This window comes from Patagioenas fasciata, chromosome 2 (assembly GCF_037038585.1).
Source record: "Patagioenas fasciata isolate bPatFas1 chromosome 2, bPatFas1.hap1, whole genome shotgun sequence".
NCBI lineage: Eukaryota > Metazoa > Chordata > Aves > Columbiformes > Columbidae > Patagioenas > Patagioenas fasciata.
In genome coordinates, this window is record NC_092521.1 from 25,922,404 (window position 1) to 25,940,740 (window position 18,337).

General features: G+C 42.9%; 1 protein-coding gene across 1 annotated transcript in view; it reads right to left on the bottom strand.

Annotated features, from left to right (window-relative positions):
- Positions 1-18,337, bottom strand: part of LOC136098249 (neural-cadherin-like) — a 55,392-nt gene that overhangs the window by 18,521 nt on the left and 18,534 nt on the right. The window contains exons 7-18 of the mRNA XM_065831495.2: positions 17,907-18,049; positions 17,384-17,556; positions 16,881-17,049; positions 15,458-15,628; positions 11,581-11,753; positions 11,288-11,455; positions 10,293-10,542; positions 7,470-7,597; positions 6,120-6,306; positions 5,820-5,963; positions 3,833-4,116; positions 1,316-2,933 (exon numbers count right to left, since the gene is read on the bottom strand). Of these exons, the coding sequence (XP_065687567.1) occupies positions 1,316-2,933; positions 3,833-4,116; positions 5,820-5,963; positions 6,120-6,306; positions 7,470-7,597; positions 10,293-10,542; positions 11,288-11,455; positions 11,581-11,753; positions 15,458-15,628; positions 16,881-17,049; positions 17,384-17,556; positions 17,907-18,049 (3,608 nt within the window). The remainder of the gene's footprint in view (positions 1-1,315; positions 2,934-3,832; positions 4,117-5,819; positions 5,964-6,119; positions 6,307-7,469; positions 7,598-10,292; positions 10,543-11,287; positions 11,456-11,580; positions 11,754-15,457; positions 15,629-16,880; positions 17,050-17,383; positions 17,557-17,906; positions 18,050-18,337) is intronic.

Sequence of the window (18,337 nt, forward strand, 5' to 3'; positions counted from 1 at the left end):
ATGTGTTCTACTGGTTTTGTGTCCTCTCAGCAAAGTTCACAAATTAGGTTTTTTTGTTTGTTTGTTCTATAAAAACTATTTCTGAAGCAAAGATCCACAGGTATCTGCATTCATATATATAGTAAGTAAAGAATCAAGGATACACAAAGAAGAGAGAAAAAATGTAGGACTTCACCTTGTGAAAGGGAACAGCACAAGCCCTGAAAACTGAGGGACTGCATGCAAAAAAGGAGGTAAAAGTATACCTCTCCTGTAATTGTGGCAACATTCATTGGATATTTTGCAGGAGACAATGTACAGGTTGCCCTGATGTTTGACTCACACATTATATGAATGTAACACAGAACATGATAGTAGTCTTCTGATTCTGTATCTCCCTAATATTTTAAATAACCAAAGATCTGAAGACTTGATTTGTCCCCCCCAGAAACTGACAGTACAGGTGAGTTTAACCTTTAGAGAGGCAACTAAAAGGGAACTAAAACTTAATGAAAATATTTGGTACTTAGGCTATAAGCAGAGCTTCTCAGCAAATAGCAGTCAGACTTGGTTTCAACTTCACAATAAGTTGAAATTGACAGTGGGCACAAAACAGGCAGAACAACATTTCAGTATAAAGAAATGGTCAACAGCATCCACACAGAAGTGGTTTATAATGTGCCCACAATAGACAACCTATTTAATGTGTGTCAAACCATAGGATACACAGCAGAGTAGAAGAAGGAGGAATGGCTTGAGCCTATGTGTGCAAGCATCTAAAAATCTTCTTACCTGTGTGGTTTATTTTGTTGTTGGGCTTATTATGTAGGGACCCTGGATCACAAGAGAACTGCTAGCTAATTGCCAAAGCGAGAAGGGAAAAGTGGCTTCTCTTGTACTGCCTGCAGCCAACATTCACAGAAAATTCTCCTGTAAGAGTATTTGTCAGCTGAAGGCTTATATGAATGTCTCAGGCAGTTTATACATGAATTCAGCTTAAGTTAATTGTTAATTTCTTCCCCCTGGAAAGTTAATCCTGCTGGAAAACTGCATCTGAAAACAAGACCATTACTCAAGTTTGACAGAAACATGCATAGAATACTAGCCAGCTTTGCTCTTCCTTCAAGGCTGGCTCAGTTTCTTCCACAAATCAAGTGGCCTGGAATCCTGTGCCCCACACACCTACTGCTCTCTGGTGGGGCTTAAACAAACTTCAGCAGAACCTCTACTAAGATCTAAGCCTATGTGGAACAGGACAGAGTCCTTTTGTGAATCTCGCTGCTGCTCCTTTGACCTTACTGTTACACTTGGAAGCAAGCATCAGGGAGTGATTTACCATCATAGCTGTAAATGAGACATTCCATGTAGCCAGCAGAATGTGGATGGTCATTTTGGTCCCCGATATTCACAGTCAGCGTGTTGGTGGAGCTCATTGGTGGGATCCCACTGTCCGTGATCAGGATGGGCAGGTAGAACACTTTGTGCTCTTCCCTGTCAAAGGTACGCAGTGCGGTGAGCAAAGCACTTCCATTCTGGAAGTCCTGCAAGTTGAAGTTAGTTAGACTATCAAAACCACCAAGAAGGTGAAAGGAGAAAGGTGCACCATTAGCAGCAGTGTCTCGATCCTTAGCGTACAGCAACGTAGAGGTTTCATTCATTTGGACAACCTGTGGAGAAGCTGTGTTTTCCCAGACAACTGGGTTATAAAGAGCCTCAAACTCTGGCCCATTGTCATTTATGTCCTGCAGAGACACTAAAACAGTGGCACTACCAGTTAGAGGGGGCTGTCCCATATCAGTGGCAATGACAATGAGCTGGTACTGTGTCACTGTCTCATGATCCAGCAGTCCTGCAACTACCACCCACCCATCACTAGCCACAGAGAACTGGCCACATGGGTCAGATTTGTTTAGCAGGTGAAAAGAAAACCTCCCATTCAGACCAGAATCCAAATCAACAGCAGAAACCTGAACAACTTTGGTGCCAACTGGTGCATCTTCTACCAGTGCAGCCACTTCGTAGGACTGGGGATAGAAAACAGGAGCATGGTCATTAGAGTCCTCCACATAGATTACGCAGTGAGTGATGCTGAAGAAGTCCATGTCCTCTGCTTTCACAGTCAAATTGAACACCCTCTCCTGGGGTTTCTCAAAGTCAATCCGCTTTCGTAGCCGGATAAACCCACAGTTGTTGACTTCATCTGTCTCTATGGAGAACTTGCGGTCGTTATCCCCATCAAGGATGCTGAATGTCACCATGGCATTTTCTCCCTCATCTCTGTCCACAACAGACACCACTGCCACCTCAGTGTTAATACTTGCATTCTCAGAGACAAACGCCGTATAGATCCTTTGCAGGAAGATTGGGGCATGGTCATTTACATCAGTCACCAAAATAGTGGCAGTGCCTGTCCCAGTTAGCCCTCCTCCATCTCTGGCCTCAACCACTACCAGGTACTTGTCCTCTTTCTCCCGATCCAGGGACCCGAGCACTGTATAGATGGTGCCGCTAACAGAGTCAATTGAGAACAAGTTCAGATTAATTTCATTTTGGACATTCTGAATGATGCTGTATGTTAGTACAGCATTCGTACCAGCCTTTGGGTCATCGAGGTCCACTGCTGTCATTTCAATGACAGAAGTGTCTGCTGGAGAATCCTCAGCAATGTGGCCCATGAAACAGCCATCGAGCACACAAAGGAAAAGGGGTGCGTTGTCATTCACATCCCTCACTTCTATGATCACGTCTGCAAAGCCGGTCAGTCCCTCTCCGCTCTCATCCGTTGCAAGAACAAGAAAGCGCCATGTTGATCGCTTCTCACGGTCTAGCCTTTTATTTGCGCTGATCTCACCTGTGTTCTCATTGATGCTGAATTCACTACTGGCCCCCTGTCCATGCAGTGAATAGCTAATGGCATTTTGATCAGCCTCTTGGTCGGGGTCTGTTGCAGAAACCTGGAACAAGCCACAGCAGGTAAGTGTTTATGTAAAAGAAAAGGGGAAATCACTATTCTTTTATTGATGGCAGTCGGTATTGTGGAGACTAAAAAAATAGCATGCATTTTAACAGCAAACATCTGTTGGTTTGAGTGACTCAGGTCAAGTACTCTTTCCATAAAGATCATGCACAGCCTAGAGAAACAAGAAGATCATGTTTAGACAGACCAATATATTCTGCTTCATGGTGTAGAGGAAATAACTACAGGAAGAACCATGTAGAAGTATTAACAGATCTGCTGAGCAAATGTTTTTTATGAAACTCTTCAGAGCTGGAATACAAAGGCAAATAAGGGGTGTTCCTCTCTGAGTACACAGAAGGTTGAGAGAGCAGGGTGGCCTTGTATCCCAGCTGACTATCAGCTCAGGACAGGGAGAACTCCTGGCTCCTGATCTGCACCCAGGGATTGTTTGGGAGAGTGTTTGTTGGGCCAGCCCGGCAGTACCCATGCCAGGGACTGCTCTCACAACAGAATGAAGATGACTGAGTTCCAAAGAATAACCCTTAGTAATGTTTGTTTGGTAGTATAAATGCAGCCAAAGTGTTTGTGACTTAAATGCATGAGGTACACATGCCAACCACGCTATGCTTATACAGTTACACAAAACACGCTAACTCTGCTTTGTAAAGGAAAGTCATCACATTTTTCAACATTTATGCTGGTCAAGGGAGCAAGTTCATCACAGAAATTCAACGAGGCCCTCTTTATAATCTTTTTTACAGAAAGTTGCTAGCTAAATGCTAATACCAGGGCTCACCCTTCCTGACAGAACTATCTCTTTGGATTAATAGGAATGAAAGGGATTGAGCTGAACAAAAAGTCAGGTTTTACCCTGCTTTGTGCAAACTACTTTACCTTTAGTACAAGTACAGGCAGATCTGTGAGCTCCTCCAAGACACTGCCCTGATACTCGTTCTGCATGAAGACTGGTGCTTCGTCATTCTTATTGACGACATTGATGATGATAAGAGTGTGGTTTTCCCATTTTCCATCCGAAGCTACAAGCCGAAGCTCATAACGTTGTTCTTGTTCGTAATCCAGAGGCTGAGTGATGAAGACAGTTCCAACCTCAGGTTCCACATCAAAAACTCCTTTCAGATTTCCTGATGTTATCTGATACCTTAGTTTGGCATTCGCACCTAGAAGAGAAAGCAAATGACCACTGCCTGTCCACTCTCTGAATGCTCAGTGCAGCCATGCACAGCAGACAAGTACCCAAGAGAAACCTTATTTGCCCAGACTGTTAAAGTGTGTGTGTGAGATAAAACACAGAGCCACAAACAGCATGATCCATGTATGTAATTTGAAGAGGTTGTGTGGGGTAGTAGGGGGTTAGATCTGCATTTGTATTCACAAACATAATTCTCAGTCACAGACATGCACGTGTTTATTGATAATGAAGGAATTATGTGCCTCTAATTTATCATGTATTCATTTGCCAATAATTAAAAAATAACACGCTATTAAAATACTAGAAGCTATTTTTTCTTAATGTTTCCTAAACCTCCCCTTTAAAATGCCAGCATTCCTTGATTGTTGTGTTGTTTTTTTCTTTTAAACCACTGGATGGTGTTAAAATATAACAGAAGTCCTCTATTTTGTGCGAGAATTCATCTCTAGAGGAACATATCACCTGCATAACAGCTGTTGTTTGACTGTTGCAAAACATTTTGGAATTAAAAAAAAAAAGTTTGGTGCTTCATGTTTACTTATTTGAAAACGAAAAAAAATAACATGACATTGCATTTCAGGACAAAAAGTCATTTCCCAAATAAAATGGGTGATAGCTAGGAGTAGAAAGAATATTCAGCGTTTTAGGTTGTGAGTCATCTGCGGATGAGGTGACTAGAGCAACATGGATAGCAAGAAACTGAAAAGGCTGTGCTCAGAAGAGCTTTTCTGCCTTTGCAGCCTGTCTTTCAGCATCACTTCCTAGCTGCTTTTACCAAATCCTCTCAAGTGCAGCAGCTGAGTTTAAAAGACCTCTTCTCCATTATGGGCACCAAGAGGCACTGGCATTAGAGCATGGCCACCGAAAGGAATGGTCAACTCCCACCTGCTCTCAGCAACATGCTCCTCTGGTGCTCATTTGGACTCTGTCACCAACCCACCAGCTTGCTTTCTTTTCTACCAATGAGTTTGTTTTCCTCCAGCAAGTTGAGCTGGACCAACTCAAGAAAGGAGCAAAAAGGCCCCAGGAGAAGCAAAGCTGAGAACTGTCTGGTGCATGCTGCTGGACTGGCTCAGCACGTCTGGCCTCACCACACCATAGGAAAAGTTTCACACCATCAGAGCTGAGGTAACACTGTGAGTCCCAAAAGGTCTAGCTTTCCCCTTTTTTGGCCTGCCTTATTCTTGCCTTCTCCCTGACTTCATTTCTGGTCATGTCATGCCACATTTTCTACCGTTCGACAAATTATTCCACAAGCAGATTCAACTCCTTAATTTAAGAAAAAGCACAGAGGTTTGACTTCCTTGCAATAGCAATAAATAAAACTGGCTCACAGGCAGCTCTGTAAAGCACAGAAGTCAGCACAAAACAAGCACGTGCTCAGGACTGAATTTTGTGTTACCTCTAGTGAAGTTACAGCAGGGTTGTGATTCCAGGTGAGAATCACAAAGCCCCAAAGCGATTGCCAGCTAGCTTAAGCTTTGCACTGCAAACCTAAGCACCTAATAGAAGAAAATGCTGCCATGTGCCCAGTACTTGTCTCCTCACTTTTACAAATTCTTAATCATTTCTTGAATGCAAAGATTTGTTTGCCCATGAAGGAAGTAGCCCTATACACAATACAGAGTAATACTAAGAAGAATTAAATACGTGCAGGGCAGGCTTACTCACCTTCATCTTCATCATCTGCTGTTGCTGTCACAACAGGACTCCCAACATCCCTGTCCTCATCTATGCTGACCTCATACACTGATCGAGGAAATGCTGGAGCATTGTCATTCACATCACTGACAAAAATCCTTACGTAGGCTGTGTCTAAGGAGATGCAAGAGGAACATGCAGACTAGAAATGGCAGAGGTGGAACACCTTGTTCAATTCCAGACAGCTCACATGCCCCTCAATTCCAGAAAAGTTGAGGAACCCAACCTCTACTATCTTTTTCCCAGTATATAATTCCTCATTTGTTTTACCTGTGTTGGGATGCCCGTGAACACCAGGTCTAGCAGATTCTGAAGAGTCCTGAGACTGAACTTCAATCAAGTAAGAGGCTCTTTTCTCTCTGTCAAAAGATGCATGTGTGGAAATAATTCCTGTCTCAGGCTCAATAGTGAAGAACTGGTAATCCTCACTTGCATCTTTCAATATTAAGTAGTGAACCTAAAAATGAAATAGTTAAGAGAGGGTGTGTTTTTCACTTCCATTTGTATGTTCAAATGCTGTGAGCTCCCAGTTCCCTAGTAGCCTCCTGGGGCTGTCAGCAAACTAGCAAGACTCTAAGGAAAGACAGTTCATCTGGACAGAATTTTTTGTAGTCTTTTGCTCATTTTGAAATTAAAACCCCCCAGAATTCTCAAACATAACAGCTGTACCAATCAGATGAAAGCCTATGAAGCCCAGTATCTAAACTCCAACAGTGGCCAGTAGGAGAAGTTAAGAAAGATCATGGAATTCATGGAATGACACCTTCCCTGGTGTTTCCTCAGCTTCTAGCAACCCATTGTGCTTCTGATCTCAAAAAAATAGGGCTGAGAGTTTGGGTCTAGTTCAACAGGACTGAACAAATGAAAACCTCCACTGATGAAAGCTATTCAAACTCTTCCCTTTAACAAAGATTTGGCTTCCTCCTCCGAAAAAAACATTTTCACCCCCACCCTCAAGTCACACCCAGAGCACCACCAGGCTTTGCTACCACACAGGTTGTTCTTCAGAAGTTGCAAAATGAAAGTTTCAGAACAGCAGACCCCTACTAGCCAGAGTTCCCTCCCAGAAGAGCTAGTAGGATTTTTGGAAAAGGCTCAGGAAAACACACAGAAAATACGCAGTTTCCTTCATAACACTGCATTTTCCAATGTTGGGTTATTATGACAAAGATGGTCAAATGTTGGTTTGACCAACCCTTTGACCAATGATGGTAAAATGAAATGTTATTTAATTGACCATATTTAAACAACCATATTTAACTGACCATAATCATTGTTGGTCAATTAAACAATGAACTGAAGAGGCAAGAGTTTGGAAACACATTCTGCAGCCACCTCCACTTGTCATGGGAGCTACTCTGAGAATCATGCAGCAGCGCTTGGTCATGGTTGCTGGATCGGGATGAGCTGCTGTGATGCAGGATCCCAAGAACATGAACAGCATCTTTACTGCCTGCATCCCATATTATGCACTTCAGCCACATGCTAGGCAAATGCTTGACAAGTGCTGTAACAAGTGTTCGTGGCTCATTACTCTGTCACTGCTGTCTGTGCACTCTCACTAATTTAAGTACTAAAACTTGCCTATTTGGAGGAAAAGAATTGAATGCAAGGTCAAACCTGTCCATGTAGGCCAGAATCCAAGTCCATAGCTAACACCTGAACCACAGAAGTGCCAACATCAGCTCCTTCTGGCACTGACACCTCATAGTTAGAAGACACGAAGAATGGAACATTATCATTGACATCTGAAAAAAGAGGTGAGGGGAACCATGGTAAGAAAATGTCTGAAGACTTTCTTTTACTGTATTTTTTTCCATAGTCGTAATTTTGCTTGCAGAAACAAGTTGCATTGTTCATAGTAAGAAGCAATCCTGCTTTGAGTCTTCATATTTTCATGGCAGCTGTCAGGAGGCATTTTATAGACATTCAGCAGTTTCTGGGAGACATTTGCCTAACCTCAGCTAAGATACTAGCTAATGATTTGACTGGCCGTCTTCTTTTAGTAATTCGGTGAATGCCAGGACCAGGAAGCCTTTCATTCACAGACTATAAAGAGCTGCTCATCTACAGCAGTAGTTAATTTCAGCATTTTAATTAAGGGCTGATTAACATAAAATGGAAATTAAAATTGCTGAGTCTATAGAGTTGACAAAGACTGTGTGTAAAACAGCCTTTCCTGGCCTCTGCGGGGCAGCACAGCCACAGTTATGTTAGGATGTAGGACCTAATGATTACGTAGGATGCAGTTTCACATTAGGTCCCCTGATCTAACTCCTGACTGATGTCCAAAGGAACCGTGCTGATCTTCCCACTCTTGCCATCCTGCTCTGAGCCACGGGATCCTCCTTCTCACGAGCCGAATCACACAGCCCCATGTTAACAGTGCTCATTTTGTTGCTCGCAGAGAAGACTGACTTTCTGGAGACAACAGGGCTAACTGATCTGACACTCTCTGTAGCTGCATATCGCCAGATCCAACACAAGGGACGCAGTGAAGGAAAGGAAGGACTACCCCAGTGGTGGCCATCTGCAGGCAGGTTGGATGAGGCACAACAAACAGCCAAGTTAAGCTTATATCAGTGTTGGCCCTGCTTGTCTTCCTTGTCTGACCTCTACAGAGAGCTAAATTGGAAAAGGTATGTCCAGTATTTTGAAGAACCAGTTTCTGACACATTTTCTCCCTAAAACTGTTGTGCAGGAGCAGGCGGGCACAAGAGAACGGCAGGAGAACTGTGGCAGCACTGACTCAGATCCGTTTAAACTGCTCTGGAACCATGGCCTCCTGTTCAACCCATGACAAATCAGTCTGGTGTCCCTCCTTGTCTGTGATAGGAATAAACTCAGAAATGCTGCATACTCCCCTACATCTTTTTGCACTTTTCACAGTTTGACAGACACATTTTAAAAAAGTAATTTTCCTATTTTAAGAAAGTAATTTTCCTCTGTTGTGGCACAGTGCCAAAACAGAGGAGCCATAACGACAGTTCCTCAGATCTATCTGTCTTTACGAAGAGCAAACAAAATTCTAAATATCTCATTCTAAAAACCCTTAAGTACACATTTAGTTCTGCTACTGCCACATGACTCCATTGATTCTGACACACAACTATTTGCACAACCAGTGTCTTAAATGACATTTTTTTTTTTTAATTTAAGTTGTCGGTGTGGGCGCCTGTAAATCCCATTTTTCTTTCTCTCATATGCATAATCATCTGTGAAAACTTCTAAGAGTTTGGTTTTTTTTCCCCTCCATATTTTACAGAAGAGAATATGACTTGTTAGAGATAAATTTCAACAAATTCACTGAGCAAGGTAAGGAAAATAAGATGCTATAAAAGACTTACTTTTCTGTGTGCTTGTGCATATGAAACTTTTTGGTGGTTATTTCGCTCTTAAAGGTGTTTAACTTGCTTTTTTCTCCCACTAATGGATACGTGTGTGTAAAACTTTTTTCCTATGAAATACTGAGTTATTGAAAAAATATTTCTGCTTGTGAGCAAAATGAAATTTCTGCCAAATTCTGATACCAGTAACAGCACTATAGGCAAAAAATTTTGGGACAGGGTCCATAATCTGCAGTGAGGCTCAGACCCTGACTTGAAGCACTGCTGCTCTACAAACCTGAAGGGTTTTTGCCTTGGTGGACTGTGGAAGTCAGGACAACGCTGTGATAAAGTGAAGCAGGGAAGCTGGATTCCCATTCAAATTATGACTTAGGTCTCTCATTTCCACGGTGGTGAGTGAGACAAATGATTTTGCTGGTGACTTCACTTACTCATGTTTTAATCTAAATGTCTGTATATGAAAAATAACTCCATTACTGCTTCAAAAAGCAGCGATTAAAATCTGGTGTATAGTTTCATGTGTATCTATAGTAGAGCCTTACAAAAATATCCCACTATAAGGAGGGTTGGATCAAATCTTTGAAGACTGTACCTATTGTCAGGACCCTTGCATTTTCATTTCTACAGTTCTAACCTCAATGTTAAATAGAAAATTCTGAGTGTAACAACCACCTCTGAACAGATTTGGCTTCTGTTTGGTATCTATATGAGCTGTTTCTCTTTCTATAGCACAAAACATTTCTAGTAATACTTGTCTCCTTTCAATAGGTTGGGGACATTTACTAGATTCACCCTCCTATCAAAAGAAAACCTGTGCAATTACACTTATAGAAGCAGACACTAGTGTTGTATAAATATTCACACAGCCCATTTTTGCATTATCACATTTTCACATTTTATAGTTGCACGCAGAAGTTGTCTCAGACAGACCTTCCCAATGATGGCATAACTTCCTTCTACAGTATAGAAACACACAAAGCATTCTTAGGTAGCTTGGCATGTCATTGGTGGTACTTCAATTTGTGATGTTACACTAAATGAGTAAATAAAAAGACTCTTGTTCTGAATGAGCTGTTCTAACATCAGCAAAGCTTACCTGTTACATTCACACAAACAGTGGTAAAGGATGCTAAAGGGGTCATTGCTACATTTTGTGCCCGGACTGTCAGGGTGAAAAACCTAGTTGTCTCAAAGTCAAGTGGTTCAGCGACTAGAAGAGAAGCAGACCCATCAGCTCTGTTTGGCTTCAGATAGAAACGAACTGGCATGTTAGTCTCTGGAACTTGACCCTCCTCCAGGTTATATGTAACCCTGGGATCACCAAGTGGGGATGTGGCTTTGATGGTCTGAAGAAGAAAAGAACCATGACATATGTTCATGAAGCATGGGATTGTAAGTGCTAAATGTTCAGCTTGATGGCAAGAACATACACGCATATATGTTCTTCAAGAACATACATGCCTGTATGACTTGGATAACAGACAGAAGAGAAACAGTTTACAGAGCTGATTTTCATTTCACAACATTTAGGTTTGCTGCAGGTCTTCAATCAGCAGTAAATTTACGTGCCTGTAAATGGGTCAAGCAAAAACTCCATCACTGGCTAAAGGAAATCCCTCCTCTTTCCAAAATCAAAGGAAGCCAAAAGGAGACTGTTTCTCCACTGAGTGGTTTGTTTTACCAGGCAAGATACAGGCACAGCCTAAATTGTTTGCAAGTACTTGGATATTACATGCAGGAAGAGGAAGACAGGAATTATCTGGCAATTTATAGAGGAGACTATCCTTAAAGAATAATTCCGTACAGGTTAAAAAAGAACTAGACATGTGTCTTGCTTCTCATTTAAAGCTGCTGTCTGCAGGAGCACACCCTGAGGGCTGTTGGTCACTGGGAAAACTGCTGCCAGCTGAAATGCCAGCCTGTTCTGCAAATAGTACTCCTCACACACTAACAGGATACGCAGAGGTGAAGGCTGACAAGGAAACAGCACAAGGTAGTAAGGTTGCAGAGGGAGCATCCACGCACTCTTAACAAGGAGACAGAGCACAACAGAGGAAGAAGTTGAAACGAAGAGGGAGGGAAGTAACATACCACTATTTTGGTGTCACGAATGGTGTTTTCGGGGATGGTTACCCAGTATCTGCTCTGCTCCCACCGGGGCGGCTGGCTGAGAGCATTAGTGACAGTTACCGTCAGCTCCACACTGCTGCTTCTGTTTCCTCCATCTGTCGCTACAATATAGCGACTAATGCGCGTTGTCTGTGAAATGAAGAAGATCAAGGATATTTGTGAACCATTTTGTAGAAATCAAGAAATTGCAATTAACCCTTTGCAGTGGATTTGAGGGGTCAGAGGTTGTGCTGTTCCAAGCACAGTTACTTTACCTGTGACAGCGGGCGGCTCACATATACCCAGCCTGTGCTGGGGTTGATCTGGAAGTATTCCAGCTGATGCTCCAACATAGAGTACGTGATGGCAGCATTCATGCCTTGGTCACTGTCATGAGCTGCAACACGGAGGAAACTTGTCCCCACTGGAGTGTCTTCGCTGAGGAAGTCTTTGAAGAGACAAAGGTATTATCAGCAGGTCTTGCTCTGGTTTACCAGGCTGTACATAAAAGAAATACTACTGTAAGACCTCATAGTCCCCGTCATGCGAGATCAAATATAACCTGCCTCATTGCAGAAACAACTACTGTCATTAACTGTCTACAGCCTTCTTTCAGCTTCCCCTTCCCTTTCCCCTGACGTGTTGGTTGTTAAGCCAGATGCTTGTGAAGCAGGTTTAGTGATGATGCCATTTCCAGCACTTGTGCCTCTTCATAGCAGTGCTGGCAAACCCCGAAGCCACCCGCCTGCTGCTTTAGATCACAGCCCAGGTTGCTGGGCTCAGCTGCTGATAAAAGCAGGAACCTCTTGTGAATTGAATTAATCTTAAATGCGAGCGGCCCCAGCATCGCCAGCGGGAGGCTGTAGGTAATCACAAAGCACGAAGACTCAGGTCAAAGTGAAGTTCCCCCCAACACCCCAGTGTTTTGGAGAAGCTGCCCAGGGCAAGGGTAATGAGCACTTCTTAGAATCACAGAATAGTTTGGGTTGGAAGGGGTATTCAAAGGTCATCTAGTCCAGCCCCCCCGTAATGAGCAGGGACATCTTCAACCAGATCAGGGTGCTCAGAGCCCCATCCAGCCTGGTCTTGAATGTTTCCAGGGATGGGGCATCTACCACCTCTCTGGACAACCTGTGCCAGTGTTTCACCACCCTCATTGTAAAAAATTTCTTCCTCATGTGCATTCTGAACCTCCTCTCTTTTAGTTCAAAATCATTACCCCCTGTCTTACCATAACAGGCCCTGCTAAAAAGTCTGTCTCCGTCTTTCTTGTAGGCCCCTTTTAAGTACTAAAAGGCCACAATTAGGTCTCCCCAGAGCCTTCTCTTCTCCAGGCTGAACAACCTCAACTCTCTCAGCCAGTCCTCACAGGAAAGGAGTTCCAGCACTCCGGTCATTTTTGTGCCCTCCTCTGGAACCTCTCCAACAGGTCTCTGTCTTCCCTTTTCATACATATCCCTTTCCTTAGGTCTCAGTCCCTGTTCCCACCAATCCACCTGAAACAGAGGGTGTGCCTTTGTGTCCATAGTTATAGACAGACCAGTCCCCCTTTGAACCTGCTTTTATAAATATCTTCTAAAAATCTGGTGGCAAAGAGTCGCAGAGATGAAGTATCCATTGCATAGAAAAGTAATCCATTTTGTCTTTCTAAGGCCTGATCCCTGACAGGGACATCAACAATATGATGGGAAATCATGAGCAGTCATTTCTTACTCCCCTCCTGTCTGCGAGGAATCATTTCATACAAAGCTATCACAGCACTGCTGGTTGCATCTCTTCCATACCCCAGTCTTTAGACTGCTCTGATCTGACTTTGATACCGCTCTTCCCCCCATCCTCAGCCATCCAGTCCCAATTCCTCCTCCAAGTAGGTAGGGCTGCTTGCCTGATCGAGTTTTTGAGCCGTTTCCATGCACTAAGGCTCCATCAGCTCAGTGTGTTGAAACAGCTGTGGCAGCGGGAAGGCTGCTGGGTTGCAGTTGGGTTTAGACAACCCTGTCAGTCTAGTTAATCACTTCTTGTTCAGAAACTGTTCGATATCTTTGATCTCCCTTGTATGTGTCTCCTTTAGCGTTTTTTAGATGACACAATCAGATTTGCACATTATTTATAGAGTGGGGTGGCCATATTTTCTGTTTTAGTATATACAGTCTGTGGCAGTGGGACAGTAAAACCTTAAACCACCACAACCACTTGCTCCATGAACACATATTTGAACTTCAATTAGCTTCTGTCATTCCCCAGGATATTTAATTGGCCCAGGATTCATGTCCCTGGTATGTCAGTAACAGCTAAAGCTACTCTCAAAAGAGATTTACTTGCACTAAAATAGATTAATGAAAATAGATTTTTTTTCTAAGAAACACTATAAAATATCCTTTTAATGTTTAAACTTATGCTTTTAGAGTCAAATCCTGTGAAAACGCATGGTAAGAAAAAATACAAAACAACTTGGAAGAGACCTACTCTCTCATTTCATGTACTTGTGCTTGCTGCTGGCATAACTGACTTACTATACCATCCCTACTGCACCAAAACAGCATTTCTTTAGTGTCTGTTTTGCAGGCAGATGATAAGATGATTTGACCAACATCCTAGTGCAGAGCAATAAAGAACCAGCAGTTTCCAGGAAGAACAGAAACCTATGACTAATGGCATTTGATCTTGTTAGAGAAAAAGCTATTTTTAATTCCGTGACGTACAAACATTGATTACCTACGTATAGATGCTGGAAAAGCACTATGCATAAAGTGACCTCATTATCTTCAGTTTCCCCATCGCAAAGGGCTGCCTTTACTTTAGGACCTTTGGTGGTTCCCTGTGCTTATTAAAACAATTAAAAAATCTGCCTGTTCCTTAGAAGTGCCAAAGTCACCATGATTACCAAATGCAACCTCTCAGCTTCTCCACTTCTGAAAAAAAATCCTGGGAAATTTCACCTGAATCATATGTTTGAAGGTAGAGTAGAAAAGTTCACCTTCGCACAAATGTTACCTTTACCTCAAGGACTTCTCTGCTCTGTCTGAAAATATTTCTCTCCAGTGAGATCACTCCCACCTGCTTTCTCAGTGCTGCTTTGGCCAGGTTTGCAGAAAATCCTGGTAGGAATGCAGAAATGCCTATTCCTAATCCGCATATTTTAACCAATGTGGCACTTGGAGTTAGTCACTATAAGATACTCTAAAAGGTACAACGCAATTTTCTTTCCATCCTTGTGCCTAACTCCAAAGTGTAGATGTATATTTCGACTATTTCCTAGCAGGTCGTTTCTCCTTGTTAAAATCCTGCCATATAACCATCCAACCTCTTTTTGAATCCTGCTGGCCTCTGTGATGCTAAAGATGACTTATTTATGAGCCATATTCATTTTAAAAAGTCGTTGGTCACTATTTGACTTTTCCATAGAACTGGCAGAACATCTCCAAATGGGAGTTGTTGTCACATTTTTGCCATTCTTGGTGAGGCAATTATGCACGGAAGGGCTTATCCTCATCCAGCAACTAGGGAGTATGCTCATCACTTGTAGGTGACATCAAGTGTAGAGAGTCTCCGTGTGGTGAAGTGCAGGATTTTACTGGAGAAGCATCAAGTAAAATTAAAGGAAAGACCGATGAAAAGCACATCATGTGGGGAACGGCACTAGGGCAGATGGGCAAAGCCAGCTGAGCAGTGCAATTACAGGAGGCACCAGGGCTCCCAGTCAGTTGCAGGCTAGAAGCCAATGATTTCAGGCTGACAAGAGATAAATAGCACTCCACGCTCTTCAAACAAAGGTCCTGTGTTCCACAGACACAGATGACAATTGCTCTTCTAGCTGGGACTGATGACTTCTCAGCTAGGATGTTGTGTTTTGTTTTGGGGTATCAAATAAAAATTCAGTGTGCAGAAAAACTGAGCAACGAAAAGTCACAAAGGGAAGGGATCGCATCTGCCTAATTTGTAGGAGTGAATACTGTCAGTATTTTTAAGAGTATTGCAATGAATAAGCCACAAGGACAGTGATCAATTCTACATATTTCTACTGATGATGGCTTAAGACGTAACTGCCTTAATGGAAAAGGAAGACTGGTCACCTAAAAAACTGACCATTTTTATATGGAACTACTAACCAGGCTCACATTGTGGTACTGAGACAAGTGGTTAAACACTCACACTGATAGCGACTGTTCTCAAACTTGGGATCGTTGTCATTGACGTCAGCAATGAGGATGGTGACCTGACACACGCCGATCAGCGGTTCCTGTGCCTGGTCGGTGGCAGTGACAGACAGCGTGTACTCCCTCTGCTGCTCCCGGTCAAAACTCTGCGTGGTCGTGATGACCCCTGGGAACACAGACACCTCCTGTCCTGCGTGTCACAGCCTTGGTACTGAATTTGCAGAAAGGGACCAGCACATCTCCCACACAAGAGGAAGCTCTGACTGCATGCAGCACAACCATCAAGTTTAATCCACACCAACCCTGCAACGCATGTCTTGGACAAGACCAACTCCAATTCCCCTGTCTCTCCTCACATGCCACACACTGCCAGCACTCAACAGCTTTCTCTCCTGCTGCCCCAATAAGAAGCTTCAGTCTCAGCACCTTGTTAACTCACTCCTCATGGAGCAGAGAGGGGCCTTCTCCTCCTCATTGAGAGGCATCTCTTAGGTTTATGCCAGTGACAGTCCAAGTAACCGAATATTTCAAAACCAGCTCATTATTTCTCTGGGGAAGAACTACCACAGAAGGCACAAATTATGTGACCAAAGTCATTGCTACTATGGGAGCTGGAGGATGCTTCAGTGAACAGATTGAAATAGGGTAGACTGACATAGCTCAGTTAATAAATTGAACAATTTTCTCCCAATACACAGCTTTTCCTCTCCACTGACCAGGACTCTCCCTGTCTCAGCTCTTTTCTTCTGTTTGGGAGACTTTAAATCAGCCTCCTGGAGGCCACTTCCAGACCTGTCTCTGCTACGCCAGGGACCAGGATTCTGCTGCTCTTCTGTTGGTTCTTCCAGTCTCCTGTACAGTCTTGGACACACAAATACCACACTTTACTGTTTTGACTATAGAAACATCAACAAGTTTTATAACACCTTCATCTGAAATGCATCAAGACTGTCACTGCCCTGTTCTGGCAAGAGAGTTTTGCCTCTATATGCACCACCTGGACCTCCTATTTGTGCATGAGATGAGAAACAAACCATTTTAAAGAACTGTCAGGCCACACTGAAGGGAAGAATAAACTCAAGCTGTTAGAGTCACACTTTCTGCTCTGCCTTCTTACAGCTACACATGATCCAACAGGAGGACAACTGATACAGAACAGTTTTTTATCTTCTTATTGTACTGGTGTTTATTTCCCTACTTAATTTGTCCTTTAAATCACCAACATCTAAATCTAATGTATTTTCATGGCTATCCCTATAGTCTCAACTTTTTTCATTGCTTATTCTATAAGCTACTATAGGTGAACCTGCAGTTACACTGTTAAAGCATAAGCCCACATGGACACACTCATACAGTGGTGTTCTCATTACAATTCAATAGGGTTTTCATTTTATCTCAGTAACTTGAAAGCTACTGACCTGTGTCTGCGTCAATGCTGAAGCCTAGGGAAGCTCCATCTTGGTGCATGAGGCCATACTTCACCTCTCCGTTGACACCGAGGTCTGCATCGTGGGCTTCTACCTGTAGCACGTATGTGCCTGGAGGCTGATTCTCCAGAACCCAGGTGCTGTCGCTGTAGTAAGCACACTAAAAACACACCCAAACATCCCACCCTATACATTACACAGAGCCACAAGAATTTGTTGCACAGTGTCAATATTTCTTCCCGCACATAAGAACTCAGAAGAAAAAAACTTCTATTACTTACACTCACAAAGAAATCAAGCTCTAAGGGAGAGGACAGAAAAAAGGCTTTACACTTTAAGTATGAAGAAAGCTATTAATAGCTGTGTGTTTACTTACAGATGCATTCTGCTCCACAAACACAGTCCTTTGAGCTCCCAGCAACCACCAGAAGCCAAGAAGAGTCTATAACCCCAATTATGTATGGGAAAAGAATAGCTGCAGAGAGGCACCTTACCTCTCTGAAGACAGGCTTGTTGTTATTAATGTCGTGAACTCCTACAATAACCTCAGCAAAGCTGCTGAGAGGGGTGGGTCCCCCCGAGGTGTTGTCATCTATCGCAGTGATGTTCAATGTGTATTGTAGCCCTTTCAGGTTGGGAGGTGGGTTTCTGCGGAGTCTAATGATACCTAAATTTTGAAACATAAAGTGTCATCTTATTTTACTACGTAAACAAGCACACATAATGAAATGAGCATCGCATTTCTCTGCCACCGTATTGTTGGTTCAGTTTGTATTTTGGTTGTAAAACACAGGATTCAGTCATCTTAGACCACACAGTTGTAGGATTGGGACCCCAAATTTTGGCTTCTATTTGGAGAATGACCATCACATCAAAGAGCTAATTCTCACTGATATGAAGCATCCCTATTTGCAGATTATATTACTATGGTGCTTTGATGATTTTCATCATACAGGTGAAGCAGAGTCAGTACAGATGAGACAGTAAATAACTGCATTCTAAAAGCTCTTCCCTTACCTTTTTGACTATCCAGTTCAAAGTTGCCCTCCTCGTTGCCTCCTGTAATTAGATATAGCAGCCCATCTCCATCAGGGTCCTTTGCCCGAACAGTAGCCACTAAGGTACTGGGACCAGCATCTTCCGAAAGGAAAGTTCTGTAACTGATGCACATAAGGGAGCAATGGCAGCACATTCAGTACCAGAATAACCATCACCATATTAACCATCAGCCAAGAATTGTAAATTCACTATGAATGTAATTTTTTTTAATTTTTGGGCAGCATGCAATCATGCAATCTTTAATCAGTTTAAGACGAGACTTTGATCATCATTACACTGCAAACCAGGATCACTTATCTCTGAAAGATGAAAAAAAGGACCGATATCTGTCACACAGTGCTTCTCATGTCACTGTCCACTAATGGAAAGCATCAGATACTACAGAAGTA